At 39.8% G+C, this 15,272-nt stretch overlaps 2 protein-coding genes across 2 annotated transcripts; one reads left to right on the top strand and one right to left on the bottom strand.

Moving 5' to 3' along the window:
• Positions 1-1,648: 1,648 nt before the first annotated feature.
• Positions 1,649-4,099, top strand: cav4a (caveolin 4a). The gene is made up of 3 exons (XM_068711709.1): positions 1,649-1,982; positions 2,241-2,428; positions 3,260-4,099. Exons 1-3 carry the CDS (start codon positions 1,755-1,757, stop codon positions 3,408-3,410), a joined length of 567 nt encoding a protein of 188 aa, XP_068567810.1. The 5' UTR covers positions 1,649-1,754; the 3' UTR covers positions 3,411-4,099.
• Positions 4,100-7,264: 3,165 nt separating this feature from the next.
• oxtrb (oxytocin receptor b) lies at positions 7,265-12,596 on the bottom strand. The gene is made up of 3 exons (XM_068711708.1): positions 12,544-12,596; positions 11,305-12,421; positions 7,265-7,824 (listed from the first exon to the last, which is right to left on the bottom strand). The coding sequence occupies exons 2-3, from the start codon at positions 12,224-12,226 to the stop codon at positions 7,562-7,564; spliced, it is 1,185 nt and encodes a 394-aa protein (XP_068567809.1). The 5' UTR covers positions 12,227-12,421; positions 12,544-12,596; the 3' UTR covers positions 7,265-7,561.
• Positions 12,597-15,272: the final 2,676 nt, after the last annotated feature.

Below are 15,272 nucleotides of genomic sequence, written 5' to 3'. Positions count from 1 at the left end.
CCCATCTGGTGAGGTGTGCAGACCATTAGCATACCATCGTCTCCGGCACAGACACAGGAAACTCTCTGTCATCGATACACCGTGTTCTCTCTCTGTCTTCACCCAGCAGGCAGAAGTTATCATTACCATAGAGACCGTGTGTATCGTCGCTATAGATGTAGGAGCGGAGCAGCTCACTCATGCTGTTTGTTACGTACTTGGTAGTTTGTGTTTCGTGTTATGTACAGTAATTGTTCTTTTTAATTGGGAAACATTTCCATTTTCTGCCTCTCTTAGTCGTATAAAAGTCAAACTCTTGGATTCATATCTGTTAAGTTTTTTGTATAGCATATAATCAATCAACAGAATGTTATGTTTGAAGGATACTTGCAGGTGGATAGGAGTTACTTTGTATATTTACATTATTCTATCAGATTATCACATTGCCAGCTGCTGTACTGGTTCACTATGTGGGGAAGGTGATGATGCGAGCAGTGTGAGATGGCCTTGTGATGAAGGTCTGGTGGTAGCTGAGTGATAAGGTCTAACCCTGAGGATTCATAGCTGACCTATTAATAGCAGAGAGGATGACTGGTTAATGGGTCCAAAGGTTGTTAGAGGCGAAAGTTTTTTTTTTTTTTTCTTCTTCTTAAAAGCATGTTGCGAAACATGTTCTACGCCAGACAGAGTGCAGAGACCTGAGAATGCTCTTCAGACTCGGCCTAGAGGAGGATGTTGTGATAACATGCAGTGTATCGGATTGATGCTTTTGTTGAAATTGAACGGGCAAACCAAGGCAGTAAAGGATGTTGAACTGTTTTATGTAGGGGACAGTATGAAAATTATCCCAAAATATAGGATTTTAGCCATAAAACACATTATTTTGTTTTCAAAATCAACTATAAGCTAATGGGATCAAAAGTCAGTACCTCATACCTTCACTTTATTTTGCATCTCTACAGAAAAGCAGCACCGTTTAAAGTTAAATGTCTAAACAAAATAATACAGTAATATATACAGTATATGATAAGTGACAGTGACAAATATTGGTTTGAAAATGAAGAATGGCTGTAATATTTAGTAATCAGGACATATCAGTTTGAAGTGCTTTCCATGATGTTTGGTTGCAACAATTTAGCAGTGTCATATTTAGATAATCAGAGGATGGTGTTGAATTATTTTTCTCAGTCAAGGGGAGGGTCCATATAAAATATGAATAAAGCTCCATCGGGTCAATTGTTTTTTTTAAAAAAGGGAACCATAAAGTTCAGTTCTTTCTGATTCTTGAGAAAATGAATCTTACTTGCATGCTTGTAGTTGCTCTGAAGAAGATCATTATTGTTCCTCTACACCTTGAATCAGTAAGTAACGGACTAGAATTAGCAATGCAAGTATATCATATCGCTATATACTCCAGTTAGACGTCTCTAAACTTGTGCTCTATCTTCGCTCTCATGCAAGCAGATTTGCCTCATGTTGTCTGCGTATGTGTCTGTGTGATTGCACTCCCAGTATAGGGTGTATCGGTGTATACAGAGCCACGCAGGCTGACAGTATTTATATCCCACCCTGTCCTTCCTATCCCTCCCACAGCACAGAAAATGATCTTCACTTGAAAGACCATCTGCAAATACCATCCAGGGCACCGTAACGCTCCCGATATAACCACACCACCCCGGGCCAGCTGAGGGGTCCGGTCAGCGGCCTCAGTCGGAGCTGAACGGTTAGTGACAAGCACTCTGCTCTCTGGGTTGTGTTTTCTTCACGCGTTTGGGATGAACACCATGATAAAAGGGGAAGATTCAAATGAGGTAGAAATTGACTTGGAGGACTCTAGCGGCTCTGATGAATTTGATAATGGTGAGGAACCTGAGACTCTCTGGAGGGCTGACCGTTCCGTGGATGAAGAGGAAGACATTCACACGTCCACACTGGTGGAAATCAGTGATACCAAGCCTCTGATAAATGTCCGGGACCCCCGCCACATCAATGACTGTCTCAAGGTATTGCACTCTCACGCGGGACCGCTAATCAGCTTTGTTTTGTGGATCCTTTGTGCATTTGTCACATGCAGTGAATTAGCTGATAAAAAAAAAAAAAATACATTAAATCATTGCCATGTAAAGACTGTTTTGGCTGATTGCACTGCCCTCCAGTGGATGAAATTCATTCTCGATGGTGAGAATCAAGTCCAACAGCAACACAAACTGTCGACTCATCTCTGTATCGTCAGCACCACTCTGTTTTTTTTGTGTCTCCAGGTGACGTTTGAGGATGTGATTGCTGAGCCGGTGTCGGTGCGCAGCGGGGACAGAGTGTGGTTCTGGAGCAATGCCCTGTTTGAGGTGTCTAGGGTTTGGATCTACAGGATAGTGACAGTGCTTTTTGCCATTCCCATTTCAATCATCTCTGGTCTCCTCTTTGCCATCCTCAGCTGCTTCCACATCTGGTAGGTTTTGCTATTGTCTGGTTGTTTCTGCAAATATGAGGGAACAGCATATTCTCACCTACTTCATCGCTGACATTTCTGCCTTTATCCAATAACTTGAAGAAAAATCAAAGTCTATTAGTGGCACTCACATCCCTAAACAAGTCAAGGGGCCCTGTGCAGCTGTGCTTTTAACTAAATGCTAACACCAGCATGCTAACACTCTCTCTAAGACCAGGCTAACATGCTGATGTTCAGAAGTTATAATGCCTACCATGTTCACCGTCTTAGACTAGCAAGTTAGCATACTATTATTTTCTTATCAGCACTAAACACAAAGTCCATGAGTGGTGGAAATGTCCTTAGTTTAACAGGTATTTGCAGGATCCAGTATTTGTTTAGCTGTGACACCCATACAAGGAAGTTAATTAAAGGTAAAAAAGGCTTTTTGATTTAAGAAGAATGATTTGAAATATATGGTAGAGTAGCGATTGTTCATAAGTGTGTTTTAACGTCTAATCAGTAATATCAACTGGGTTGATACAAACAAAACAGTTATGAAACAATGCTGAGAATGAGTAGTTTTGGAAAACATAAGAATACAATAAATATACATAAGAATACAATAGATAAAGTGTAATGATGATTCAGCGAAGTCTGTTAATAAAGAACATAATGGTAGCATGCTCTGCTGTGTAAAAAGAAGAACTGTGAATTGACTGGAAATAACAACGAAGGTTTCATATCCTGACTCAAGTTAAGAAATAATCAAGTTACGAGTATAAAATCCCCAAGGGGTTTTGGGGGGAAGTGAAATGATTTATTCTTAGTAATCCTTGTGTTTCTCGACAGGATCGTTGGTCCTTGTAGCCACTGCATCCTCATCGGGGCCCGCTGGCTGCAGAGCCTATGGAGCATTGTGCTGGGCATCATCGTGCGCCCCTTCTTCACGAGTGCAGGGAGATGCTGTGGAGGCTTCAGCATTCACCTGGCCAAAGAATGAGACCGACACATCCGGACTGGGATTGCTCATTACGCACTGGTGTTCTAGTGGACTGAACCGAAGTGGGCATTGATATTTGATTCTTTAACATCTAATTCAAAACAAAATGTTTATAATTTCATGTTTTCCACAGTTAAGGAGCAGTTGGTCAAAGTCCAATAGCATCTGATGGTCCTTTTTAATGATTATAGACAGTTTTTGGACATGTTCAAACAATAATTTGGACCTGTCACGGTCAAAAAAGGTGATTATTATTCTTGATTTTATTGATTGGGTTGGTGAAACCAAAAAAAGGATCAGAGTTCCTAATATCTGAGATCCGAGTAAGACAATTGAGTCTCTAAATTGAACTCCTGTTACAGTGATTGACTTTCCTCACACTGATACAGCGGAGTCACGACTTTGTGAGATGTGTCGAATTTGAAATCATTTCAGCATAGTTAGTTATAGAAATGAATTGTCGTATCATCTTTATGTCATATGGGGCTGGGTTTACATTTTGTTACATTTTTAAACTGCAGTTTAGAGTTCAAGCTAGTTTAAAACTACTAGAATCTAATTTGAATTATAGAAGTTACTTATTTCAAACCAAAGAATATTTAGTTCAATAGAAGAAAAAAAAAGAAGAAGCACTTATATCAGATGTATCCTTAAAGGAGGAAATGGCAATAAAATATATGGAAAAGTCATTAATGAACCACTTTATACTCATCATTGTGACTCAGGTATTTAAACCATGGTCTGTTGCTCCGCTACTAAATAACATAAAGGTCAGCAGCATAGAGCAGATGCTGAGGTTCTACAATTTAATGACCTTTGGAGATTTATTCATGCTATTGTTATAAGCTTAAAAGCAAACACCCTTCCTACGTTTATCACTTTATATAGGTAACATTTGAGTATTTAGAACGATAGAAATTAATCACACATGCTATATGATCTCACTATAAATCATGCACTTATTTACTGTTGTGCAGTTTGGGACATTCCTAGGGCAGCGTGAATTGCGAAAGGAGGCTGCTTCCCTTTTTTGAGAGCTTTAAGTTACTTTGGGAGTTGTCACACTTGTACAAAAGAATAGCCAATGCTATAGTGTGTGTGAGTGGTGCTCTGTACTTGATGTGGTATACCAGCAGTGCCTTCTATACAGTTTGAGGTAGTCATTGCTGACAGCTGTCTGCTGGCATTCCTGGATCAGAAAAAAAAACACCGAGTGGCGTTTCAGTTTATAAACTGCCGCTCCCTCCCATTGCCCTCTCCGTGGCTCTGACTGCAGACACACACCCGAACCCCCCGCTCAGAGAGCAGGACCATGGCTGAAATGGTCCGCCAGCAGCAGATGATCAGGAGGGACAGATACAGGGAGATGGACCCCACCGAACAGGGAGCCCAAGAAAATCAACGAGGATGTGGTCCAGGTGCAAATGATCTGCTGACTTCATAATCACAGAGGCGCATTAATTGAAGTAGAAATTTGTGATGTAGTGTTTCAGATTAATGAAGCCTGGAAGTGCGTGCGAGTCTGTCCTATAAAGATGCCCAATAGCCAATAATATGATACAACTCTCTGCTGGAGACATACGAAACAGCACACACAAATTAAATAAATATATATATACGTATATATATATATATATATATATATATATATATATATATATATATATATATATATATACTTTTTTCTTCTTCTTTTACAGTGAAATCTTTAATGTCAGCTTTGTTGTCACTACATGAAGCTCTCAGAGTTTCAATAGTTTGGACACATTTAGCGTATGCCCTGTTGTTGGCTAGGAGGTGGCATTTTTTTTTTTTATAACCAATGTAAATTTAGATCGTATGGACCCGTTATAGAGTTGAAATGCTGACCCCTATGTCTATGTGGCCAGATCTTACTTATTGCACCTTTAAAGTAATTAAAACATCTTGGTGGTGATTTTAAGTGCTGTGATAGTTAACTGGGAAGTTTTAAGCTTGAAGTCAACCCTTAAAGGGTCAGTGTTTTTTATTCTATGGTTTATTTGCAGAGGGATTAAGGTCTCTGCTGCGGAGACGTCTGCCACTGCTCTTATACAACAGACATCCATGGGATTTCGTAATGACACTCAAAGCATTGGGGAAAAATCCAGCTTTTCCATCTAATTCCAGAAATAATGTCTCTTATCAGAATTATCCACAGTCCTTAGTACGAGCAGTTTTCATTATAATATGAATATCATTATATAAGGCACTTCTCACAATGATGTCTGTGCTGCAATGCACAGCTTTAGTAAAATGGAAAACACGTTAATTCAGATTTCTATCCTACCCCTGTGTGATCTGGGGCTTACTGTTTGTGGGGCATGTCTGGGCTGTTGTCTGGGCTGTTGTGTTCTGCATTAAGAGCTGTTTCATTCAACCCAACGCGTGAGTCAAACGTACTGGTCAGATACTCACCTTCCTTAGCTTGCTGTTCGAGGCTTGGGGGAAGATATACGGCGGCGTGAAGGTGGTTTTATACAACGAGGTGTAAGTGTTGTACAGCTGCTTTAATTTGGCATGAAGACCAGTTTCTGGGCATTTCACTGACTTCTTGAAGACCCACGAAAGGCCTGCAAAGGTGCAAGATTAATTGTTGTCATTTCTGTCTAAATCTTTGTCTAAATGTTGAGCTGATTTGGTGTCTGTTACCGGATTGAATTACAATGATGATGATGTTCTTCTTTCCACAGTGACACTGCAAAATCTGAAAATGAGCTCACCATTAATTTCACTCTTTTTCACGCGATGTTGATTCGAGCAAAAACTTTCAAATAAATACAGTTTTTAAGTACAGTATGAATGTTTCCTTTTATTTAAATAATAGTTACAGACAGATTTAAACATCAGGACATTTTGTGATTGCGCCAAATGTTAGACTCTAATGACACTTATTGAAACTGTATGTGAAAGTGAGTTCCCCTCTTTCACTTTATTAAAGCTGCTCCCTGTTGATGTTGCCCAGAACCACAAAGTTTTGTTGACAACCTTCAGGTTATATACAGTTAAAGAACATTTTAAACACACCTAATGAGCCGAGATATGCACATTACCTGATCCAGATACTGATATTCTCCATATGGTGAGTATAAACAGTCGGCACGTTGCTTCAAATGTACAGTAAAAGAAACTCAGCAGAGAAAAACGACACTATTTGTTGGAGTAATTAAAATTAACCACAAGGGGGAACCATTATTCAAGGTTGATCCCACTTACATTAAATGTGCTTCAATGTGCCTAAAAGCTGAGGTTGCACTGATTACCCCAAAACACCACCCACCTAGAAAAGAAGAGATGGAGTTGATGAAACATGTAGACACAATCAAGGAGCAATGGAAACTATTTACAAAGTGATTTTTATAATATATCATAAAGGACAAATGCTGTTTGATCTGCAGCAAAGAACAATAAAACCAGCCTACTTGTTGTAAAATGCATTCCTTATGGATTTAGCTTTTGATGATGATTTTTGTTTTGTTTTGTTGTTACAGTAGAGATATTTGGATGAAGCAAAAACCTCAAGATCATATCATATAAATAACCTTAATATCATTCATGCATATCAACATTTTGATTTAAACACCGATGTAATATAATAACAAAATAAAATGCTTATACACAAAGTAATTCTCCCTTAAAGGTGTAAACAAGTGTAATAGTAACTTTGGTTGGTGTTGGAGTAAATATATTTTTGTAAGACTGATTTGTCAAAAGAATGTACTTGTGCAACATTAATATACTTATTGTGATAATTACTTGTCTTTTAAGGTTAAATTACGAAAAAAACAACAACTATTGGAACAAGACCTACAAACAACTTTTAAAATGCTCATTGACAGGATACATCTTGAGATGCTCAAGCCAACGGGGTAAGATAAATGATTTGCAGGAGGAGGGAGTCCAAAATGAAAGTGGTGTTTTGAGAAATCCAAGGGCATCCATCAGTGAAGATCTGCACAGGAGTTTTATATTGTTGATCTAACCCAATTAACAAAAAAGGAAAGAAAAGAAAAGCGGCTATGGCCACTGCAGTGCCGCTGCAGATGATTAAATGCCTGAGATGGGGGGGGATCTGCCATGATTGCCGGATTGCACGACTATACAGGAAGCTTGGATGGCTATCAGCTGGCTCTTCAGTGTCCCAGTCCCCCTATGCTGGATGTGTGTGTGAGGCTCCTCTGGCTGCTGGTGTTCTCGATGACGCAAGCGGAGGACTTGCTCTTGTGCCTGCACTGTCGATCGCAGCTGCAGGAGGAGGCTGGCAGGTACTGTCCACAGCAACAGGAGAAGCACCGCATCAGGTCACGAAACAGGTGACCAGCAAAGAACATGTAGATCCAGGGGTTACAGCAGCTGTTGAGACTGGCCAGCAGCATGGCGATGATGAACGCCATGTCTAAGGAGAGAGACAGAGAAGATCATGCGATTGATGTTTTTGGTGAATATGAATTCTTACAGTGTAAATCTGTGAGTGTAGTTTATTTTTGAGTCAATCTCACGTACACTATATTTTCTCACTATTACATCCAAGGCTGAAAAATCATCCCAGAAAAATACAAGATTTGGACTAAAACGTGACTTTTGGTCTTTTCATGCGATATGTTGACCAGGAGAAAAAGCACAGAGTATTTCCAGCCTTATCCTTTAAATAACCCTTGTCTATGACAATATAGGCAGGGTGCACTCTGCGTCTCACCCAGTGCATGCTGGGATAGGCTCCAACCCTCTACTACCCTGAATAGGATTAGCAATTTCCCAAAATGAAATGATGGATCTTTAAAGAGCCTCTAAAGTAGAACATTTTTCTCCATTCCAGTAAGATGTAATCACCTGTGGGTTTAAGTCCAGATTCAGTAAGTGTGTGCGTGTGTGTGTGTGTGTGTGTGTGTGTGTGTGTGTGTGTGTGTGTGTGTGTGTGTGTGTGCGTGTGTGTACGTGCATGCTTGTCCTTTTAAAAGTTTTAACCATTGACAGCATTGGCTGTAGGAATGGTCTCAACAAATATCGGATCTGTTTGGATATTCATGGTCCCACCTGAGGACGAATAACAATAACTTTGAACCCCTAACTTTTCATCTAGCACCATCATCAGATCAATGTTTTAATTTGGCCAATATTTTGGTTTATAACCCTAGCCTCGGCTGCATTTAATGTGTAGTGCTAATTAGCTAGCGTGCGAACAGGCTAAGCCACAAGCATGGCTGTAAGCTCTTGTTAAAAAATGTATTAACATAACTACATGAAACAAACAATAAGATGCCACAAGCACAAACGCCTCCGCTGGACAGCTTTGGACTCTGGATTTCATTTCTTCTAAATATCAGTCCTTGTTCACGGCAGCTAGCTCTTGTATTGCGCCTCGTTTACAGAGAAAAATAGGAACTGACATGTTGAAGCATTTCAGACAACGCGAAAAAAAACATTTGGGATTATCCCAGGACAAATATGGAAGGTTGATGGATCCCACACAAATAGAATTCTAAAGCTGCCTGACGCACACATGATGAATGGCTTCATTTAGAAGAGGCTTGTCCAGGATGGAAAAATATACCTGACTTCTTCTCATTCATTCAAGTGATTACGTTTGTTATCTACAGAGGCAAAGAGCACATTGATGGAGAATGCTAATTTGAACAGTGGAAAATTGAAGACTTCCATGTCTTTTTTTTTGTTTTTCTAATCCTTAATGGGGTGAAAGGTTTAGTGCGCGTCGTCCTCTTCTCTCCTCAAGTGAGACTGCCGACCTGTTCTGTTCATGGTCCTCTGGCTCTAGGTCCTTTGCTTCGTTGTGAGAGGTGTGCTGTGCAAAGTATCAACCAAATGGCACGTCAACACTGTGAGAAGTGTTCAACAGATAAGTTAAACAGCCCGCCCAGAGTTGTGATATATATAGGTATATATATATATATATATATACCTATATATATATATATATATATATATATATATATATATATATATATATATATATATATATATATATAGGTATATATATATATATAGGTATATATATATATATATATATATATATATACATATATATATATATATATATATATATATATATACCAAATGACAGCGTTCAAACGTCTTTATTTTTGCTCTGGTATAGTTCACTTTGACTTGAAGTGCATTCACCCCTTTCTTGTGCTGCCAGAAATGAAAGAAAACCATTCATCTTGGCTGCTTTTCGGTAATTGTAAGTGCAGCTCTTCTCAGATTGATGGTGGAAAAATGGAAACGGGGTGATGTCGATTTCAAAAGGAGGACTGTGGTGACATTGCCGTAATTTGTTTGATAAAGAATACGCACCAAAGATAGCTCTGAGTATAAAAAGTTAAACAAACATTCCATGAGCGCAAAAAGTGAAGCGTGTCCTTTGAGCGGCACTCAGCAGTAGGAAAACTCACCGACATGGAGTCTTAACCTGAGGGACATCACTCTACATTACATTAAGAGAATGCAATAAAGTCAAGATAAGCAAGAAGTCTGCAACGCTTGAATTATCTTTACTGGGTCGGGACAAAACAAATTGTATCCATAACAACATTTACATTTTCAATCAGTTCAGTTTATATGAAACTCCAAATCCTTAAATGAGATATTTCAAATTTATACCGTCTTTCCTTCTCTTCCTCTTTCTCCAATTTGTTGCTTCTCGTTTACTTCAATTTGTTCTTCTCATTTACATTTAGTGTGCAATGGTTCGATACGACTGTTGGTAATAAAGGGTACATTAAACAATGATACAGAAACCAATTTATTAGTCTAATGAAAACGACTTATCTCCAAATTTTCTGATTTCAAAGCTTTCAACTGAAGGATTTTCCTTTATCAGTTTATCGGATGATTCTCCTTCTTCAGCTGAATGACCCAGTGGGTTATCTAATTGTTTAGATATGCATTGCCAAAAAGATGATTTACTTAGTCTATGAGAAGCTGACATTTGGGAAATACACGGTTTTCACAAGACAGCTACAAGGAGTTCACTATTTCACATAGTTCAATATTTCTATTTCAGTATGAATGTGAAATGAATAGATATTTTATTACAATGACATGTTTAACAGTCACAAATATAAATATAAATAGCCTAAGATTAAAGCATAGTGGTTGAGTCCATCCATCCCATCAATATGAGGGCCCCTCTGACAACATCCACTTCTGTAGCGTAGAGTGCATTCTTGGCTTTAATGTGTTTATTTTCTTCATTTGTACAAAACTGTTTTGAAGACGCCTATGGATTAGCTTGGCTGAATCTGGCCTATTTAAGACATATCTTCAATCTCTGACTGCTCTGAATGAACACTTGTGCAATTTTTGCTCTGGTAACACCACTTGAAAGGTCATGGAGCATATCTGCTCCCCTGCTCTTGTCCCCTTTTAATGGCACACTCAAAAGATACGAGGGGTAAATCAGAACAAACTATGCAGTTTAAATGGGAATTACATAAACCACCAGTGGGAAAAGAGAGTGAAACTCTTTGATGTCCTGGTCCATTTACTCTCCCAGTGGCTCCGAGGACTGTCTCTGAACTGATAACCAATGACACTCCCATTCATCTGTGCTCACTCTAGGGAAGTCTATTGTGCTGCCTTGGAAGTGAAGTGGATTGTTTCTGAATTCCCATGATATTTTCCGAAGTGGATATTTGCATGTATGAGCCACTGAAATATTGTAGAGAAACAGATTTGCATCACATGGTTTCTGGGCAATACATTTACCGATATGAATCTTGTATAAAGATAACTCCTCGTGTCACTGAGTACTTGGCACACCGCTGTAGGTGGGTAATATCTTCATTAAATCAAGAACTGCATCTGTTGAGTATTGGTAAAGAAAATTTTAAAAAAGCAACACTGAGTATGCCTTTACCTTCTCTTGGTGCAGCAGGATCCCATGCAGACCACATCTGGACAAAGAAGAAGGGAGTCCAGCACACAATGTAGGCAAGGACCACTACAAATGTCATTTTCACTGTGCGGATCTTTGCCTTTGAAATGAGCCTCACGCTGCTCACACGATAGAGGGGTCGCGCGCCTTTGGAGGGCCTTTGAGTGAGAGCCAGGAAGTGGTCCTTTCTGGTTTTCAAATTGAAATTCTGCCATATTTTAAAACAAATCAAACCGTAGCAGATGCTTAAAATTGCCACTGGGAAAATGTAAATGCTGAGACTCATCCACGTGATGTATGCTTTGGCTCCCCATGGCTGTATGAAGTCCCCCCAGCAGTCATGCACGCCGTTACCGACATCCCGCAGAGAAAATATGCACGCTTGAGGTGTGCTGAATATCAGACTGAGCATCCACGAGGCGACCACATAGAAGCGGTCCTTTCTCTTGTGCACGGAACGCAGTGGCTGGCAGATCGCTAAGCACCTGTCGATGGACATCAAGACAAGCATGTAGGTAGACGCAAACATGCCCACGACCTGGAGGTATTTGACCAGCCTGCACAGCAAATCCGGCCCGTAGAAGCGAAATGTGATATCCCAAATGAGTTGCGGTAAGACCTGGAAGATTGCAACGACGAGGTCTGCGATGCTCAGGTGCTTCATGAAGTAATACATCCGAGACTGGCTGTGCTTGGTGGTGGGGATGGCCCACAGGACGCACAGGTTGCCGGTCAGAGCGAGCAGCAGCACCACAACCAGGACGGTAACTTCAACTTTGGCCACTTCTTCATTTCGTTTCAAAGGATTCGCTGTGGCGTTTCCTAAATTGCTGTCGTTTGTCATTGAGTTGCTCCAGGAAACATTCGGCTCCCCACTATTCTGCTCGCGTAAAAAGGCCTCCATCGTGCGCAAAAAAAAAGCGCCACTTCAGCGCGGTCAGCGATCACATCACAAAAAAAAAAGAAAAAGAATAGGACCGCTATCCGCTGGTAGTGTAGTTTCCCTTCGCAGTTTACTGCCAGCTCACTCTGTTACGGTTGCTTTTTGTGAGTTTCCCTCAGGTTAAATCGCGGTTTAATCCAAAAGTCCGCGCTCTCTCTGCAGAGGAACATATTGTAACACTTTAATTGAAAATTCAAGCCTCTTAACTATTAAAAAGGTAAAACAATAATATGACCTCATAACCACACACAAGTGACTTTGTTAAAAACGAAGCCTACCTTTCTAGAGATCCTTTGCACGGTCCTTTGGGGATCCTGGAGCACCGCAGTCCTCTCCACTCTCTGCGTACAGATTGATATCTGGTTTGCAGTAGCCCCAAAGGATGTCCTACTAATGTCAGTAACCCCCTCCCCTCATCTCCTTTTTCTTCTAAAGGAAACTGTCTGGCTTGAGTATGTGCAGACTCTTTCTCCCTCCCTCCCTCCCCTGAGTTTAGGTTTTGACTTTGAGGAGTGACTGCTTTGTAAAATCAAATGTCCCTTAACAGCATTCGGGCGATGCTATCTTGTATTACGCAGTGAGTCAATACGTTTAGCATCTACATTATTTGAAGTGATTCAAAAGAAGGAACATTCCACTCTGAACCTACAGGGTTTAAAATTGTCCCTTGTTTTCCAAAGAAAGCCCCCAAATGGGAAGTACGTTATCTGGAGCAGTGCTTAGACTGTGATGCTGTGCTGGAAACAGGTTCTTTGAATGCATTGGATAATTAAAGGTGATGTCACGAAGGATGGAATCCCAGAGTAAATTCAATACTTATTCAAAATAGTCATCCTTTTTTCAGGCCCATGCAGTACATTGAAGCAAAATATCATTCAAAAAACGAAATAAAAAAATGAATCTTAAAAACACAAAAGTGTTGTGAATTAGCGTTTCGCTATACAAACACTTAACACAGTGCATCTGGTCCTTGTGGATAAATGTATGTTACAATTCTAATGTCCATATCAAATAAAATACATAACATAAAACAACCATCCAAAATGTTCATTTTTGTTTAAATGTCAGATATTGTTTTTGAATGAAACTCTTTATTTATTCACTCAATCTAAAGTAATCATTTCATTGTTTTTCATAACATTTTCACAATAACCTTCTGAACAGAATAAAGACCCTTCCCTGCACATGTTTCTGAAACTGACATAACGTAAATAAATCATGATTATAATATCTCCTCATTCAAAGTTAACCTATATTTCTTATTATGCTCAGCGACATAGAGGCAGGTGACTTTCGCTTTTGCTTGAGTAACACGGATTATTGTTCTGAACATGTGAACATCACATGTGCAGAATATAATGTTTGTTCCTTTTGGTTTATTCACGCCCAGTTGAACACTTGCAGGTGTTGTATTGGCAGCCATTTGTTCACCTGGATAGCCCTGGTTGATGCCTCGTTGGATTTGTGCTAGATACAATCTGACCAGTCACAATGGCAGAGCAATAGGTCTCTTTTGTTGAATGCCATGTAACATCCAGTCCAAGCCTGTGTCTGTGCACCAACAGCTCTGATGTGAAGCACATAAACACAGTCCGACAAAGTCAAGTACTGCAGACTACAACCAGACAAAGAAGATTCAAATAAACAAAAGAGTTTGTGCCTTTTAATTTAAAAAGGATTTGTTCTCCTTGAATAATCGTTCTTTTCTTCGTCATAGATCACAGTGGAACGGCTAAAGGCTAAAACGTCTTGATGTCCACAGTGAATAGTCGAGTGCACAACCCGCTGATATCCTGGGTTGTTGCCATCAGCTATCCGTCTGTGGCTTAGATAATAGAACTACAGTAACACCTTGTAATTCATACCACATGGCCCTTAAACTGAAAAACCCCTAAAAAAATAAAAGCAAGTTGACCTGCCGGAGTCAAGGTGAAGTTGAGATGGCTTGGGCGCAGATGAGGAAGCCTTTCAGGTGACTCTCAGGCGAGGAGACGTGTGGGACTAAAGATTCAATAAGTGATCAAAGAGTGGAAAGCGTACTACTGCAGATACGGTGACACCGTCTCTTACTGATACAGAGATCTTTTTGAAAAAAAGCCACCAGTGAAAACGTACAAAGAGAGGAATGAAGGGTAATAATTCATTGACTTTGCAGGCCCCTTTTTCAGCAAATAGAAAAGTACAAAGATCATTTCTATTAATATTGCGGCATATATAAGACATATGCCTGGTAATTGACATGCATTATTTTTCCTGAATCAATGTAAGGGGGTGTAAACTGTTAGACCTTCATATGATAAAATAGACATTTTGTTCAATATATCATCAAACATGTCATTAAAAAAAAACTTTGATGGAGGTTTAAAAGTACTGGAAAACTTGTATCGTATTATTTAATGTTTTACACACAAGACACATTCATTTGTTTATGGTTTGATCAGATTTCACGGATCTTGACTTGGCAACGCAAATAAGCAACTGTCGTCTCATTTTGACTCATTGTTGCTGTAAGAGCCATTTTGTTGTTTTGTTGTTTTTGTACAACCTCCCACCACTTGGGGGCGTAGTGCCGGTGTGAACCAGGCACAGGTAATATAATCAGTGGGGTTATTGGTTTCAGGTGTTGCTGAACAGGAGGAAGCAAACCGTTTTGGACCGTGCGACATGTAATGAATATGAAGGTTTTTTTGGTTCTATGTAGAGGAAATGGATAACGACAGATAAAGTGGATGGCCTCTGTTTATGTGAGAAATAAAATGCCTATATTAGAAACTGGACTTTGTTATTTAGCACGCGTCCAAACAAACATGCCAGCGACCGTGGTGACTTTTTTGGGAAGCAACGGGGGTCACCACAGTCGCTATATATCTCGATTTGTGTACTTTCCTTACCGAGCGCCGATAAAATTACAACCACTCGTTTGAAATGACCAAAAACCTGAGCAGAAAATGTCACGTTTTATTAGGACCCTACATTCACAGAAAGGACCTCTAAACTGCTGACATCA

This window comes from Cebidichthys violaceus, unplaced genomic scaffold (assembly GCF_023349555.1).
Source record: "Cebidichthys violaceus isolate CVI_PGR_0920_01 unplaced genomic scaffold, fCebVio1.0.p SCAF_17, whole genome shotgun sequence".
Lineage (NCBI taxonomy): Eukaryota > Metazoa > Chordata > Actinopteri > Perciformes > Stichaeidae > Cebidichthys > Cebidichthys violaceus.
Note: the sequence above shows the minus strand (reverse complement) of the source record. Positions and strands in the feature narration are given on the sequence as shown.

Excerpts from the sequence above, each read along its gene's own strand:
- oxtrb (XM_068711708.1), bottom strand. The coding sequence starts at position 12,226 with ATGGAGGCCTTTTTACGCGAGCAGAATAGTGGGGAGCCGAATGTTTCC. Across the intron at positions 7,825-11,304 it reads TCCTGCTGCACCAAGAGAAG|ACATGGCGTTCATCATCGCC; the intron begins GTAAAGGCATAC and ends CTCTCTCCTTAG.
- cav4a (XM_068711709.1), top strand. The coding sequence starts at position 1,755 with ATGAACACCATGATAAAAGGGGAAGATTCAAATGAGGTAGAAATTGAC. Across the intron at positions 1,983-2,240 it reads ACATCAATGACTGTCTCAAG|GTGACGTTTGAGGATGTGAT; the intron begins GTATTGCACTCT and ends TTGTGTCTCCAG. Across the intron at positions 2,429-3,259 it reads CTCAGCTGCTTCCACATCTG|GATCGTTGGTCCTTGTAGCC; the intron begins GTAGGTTTTGCT and ends GTTTCTCGACAG.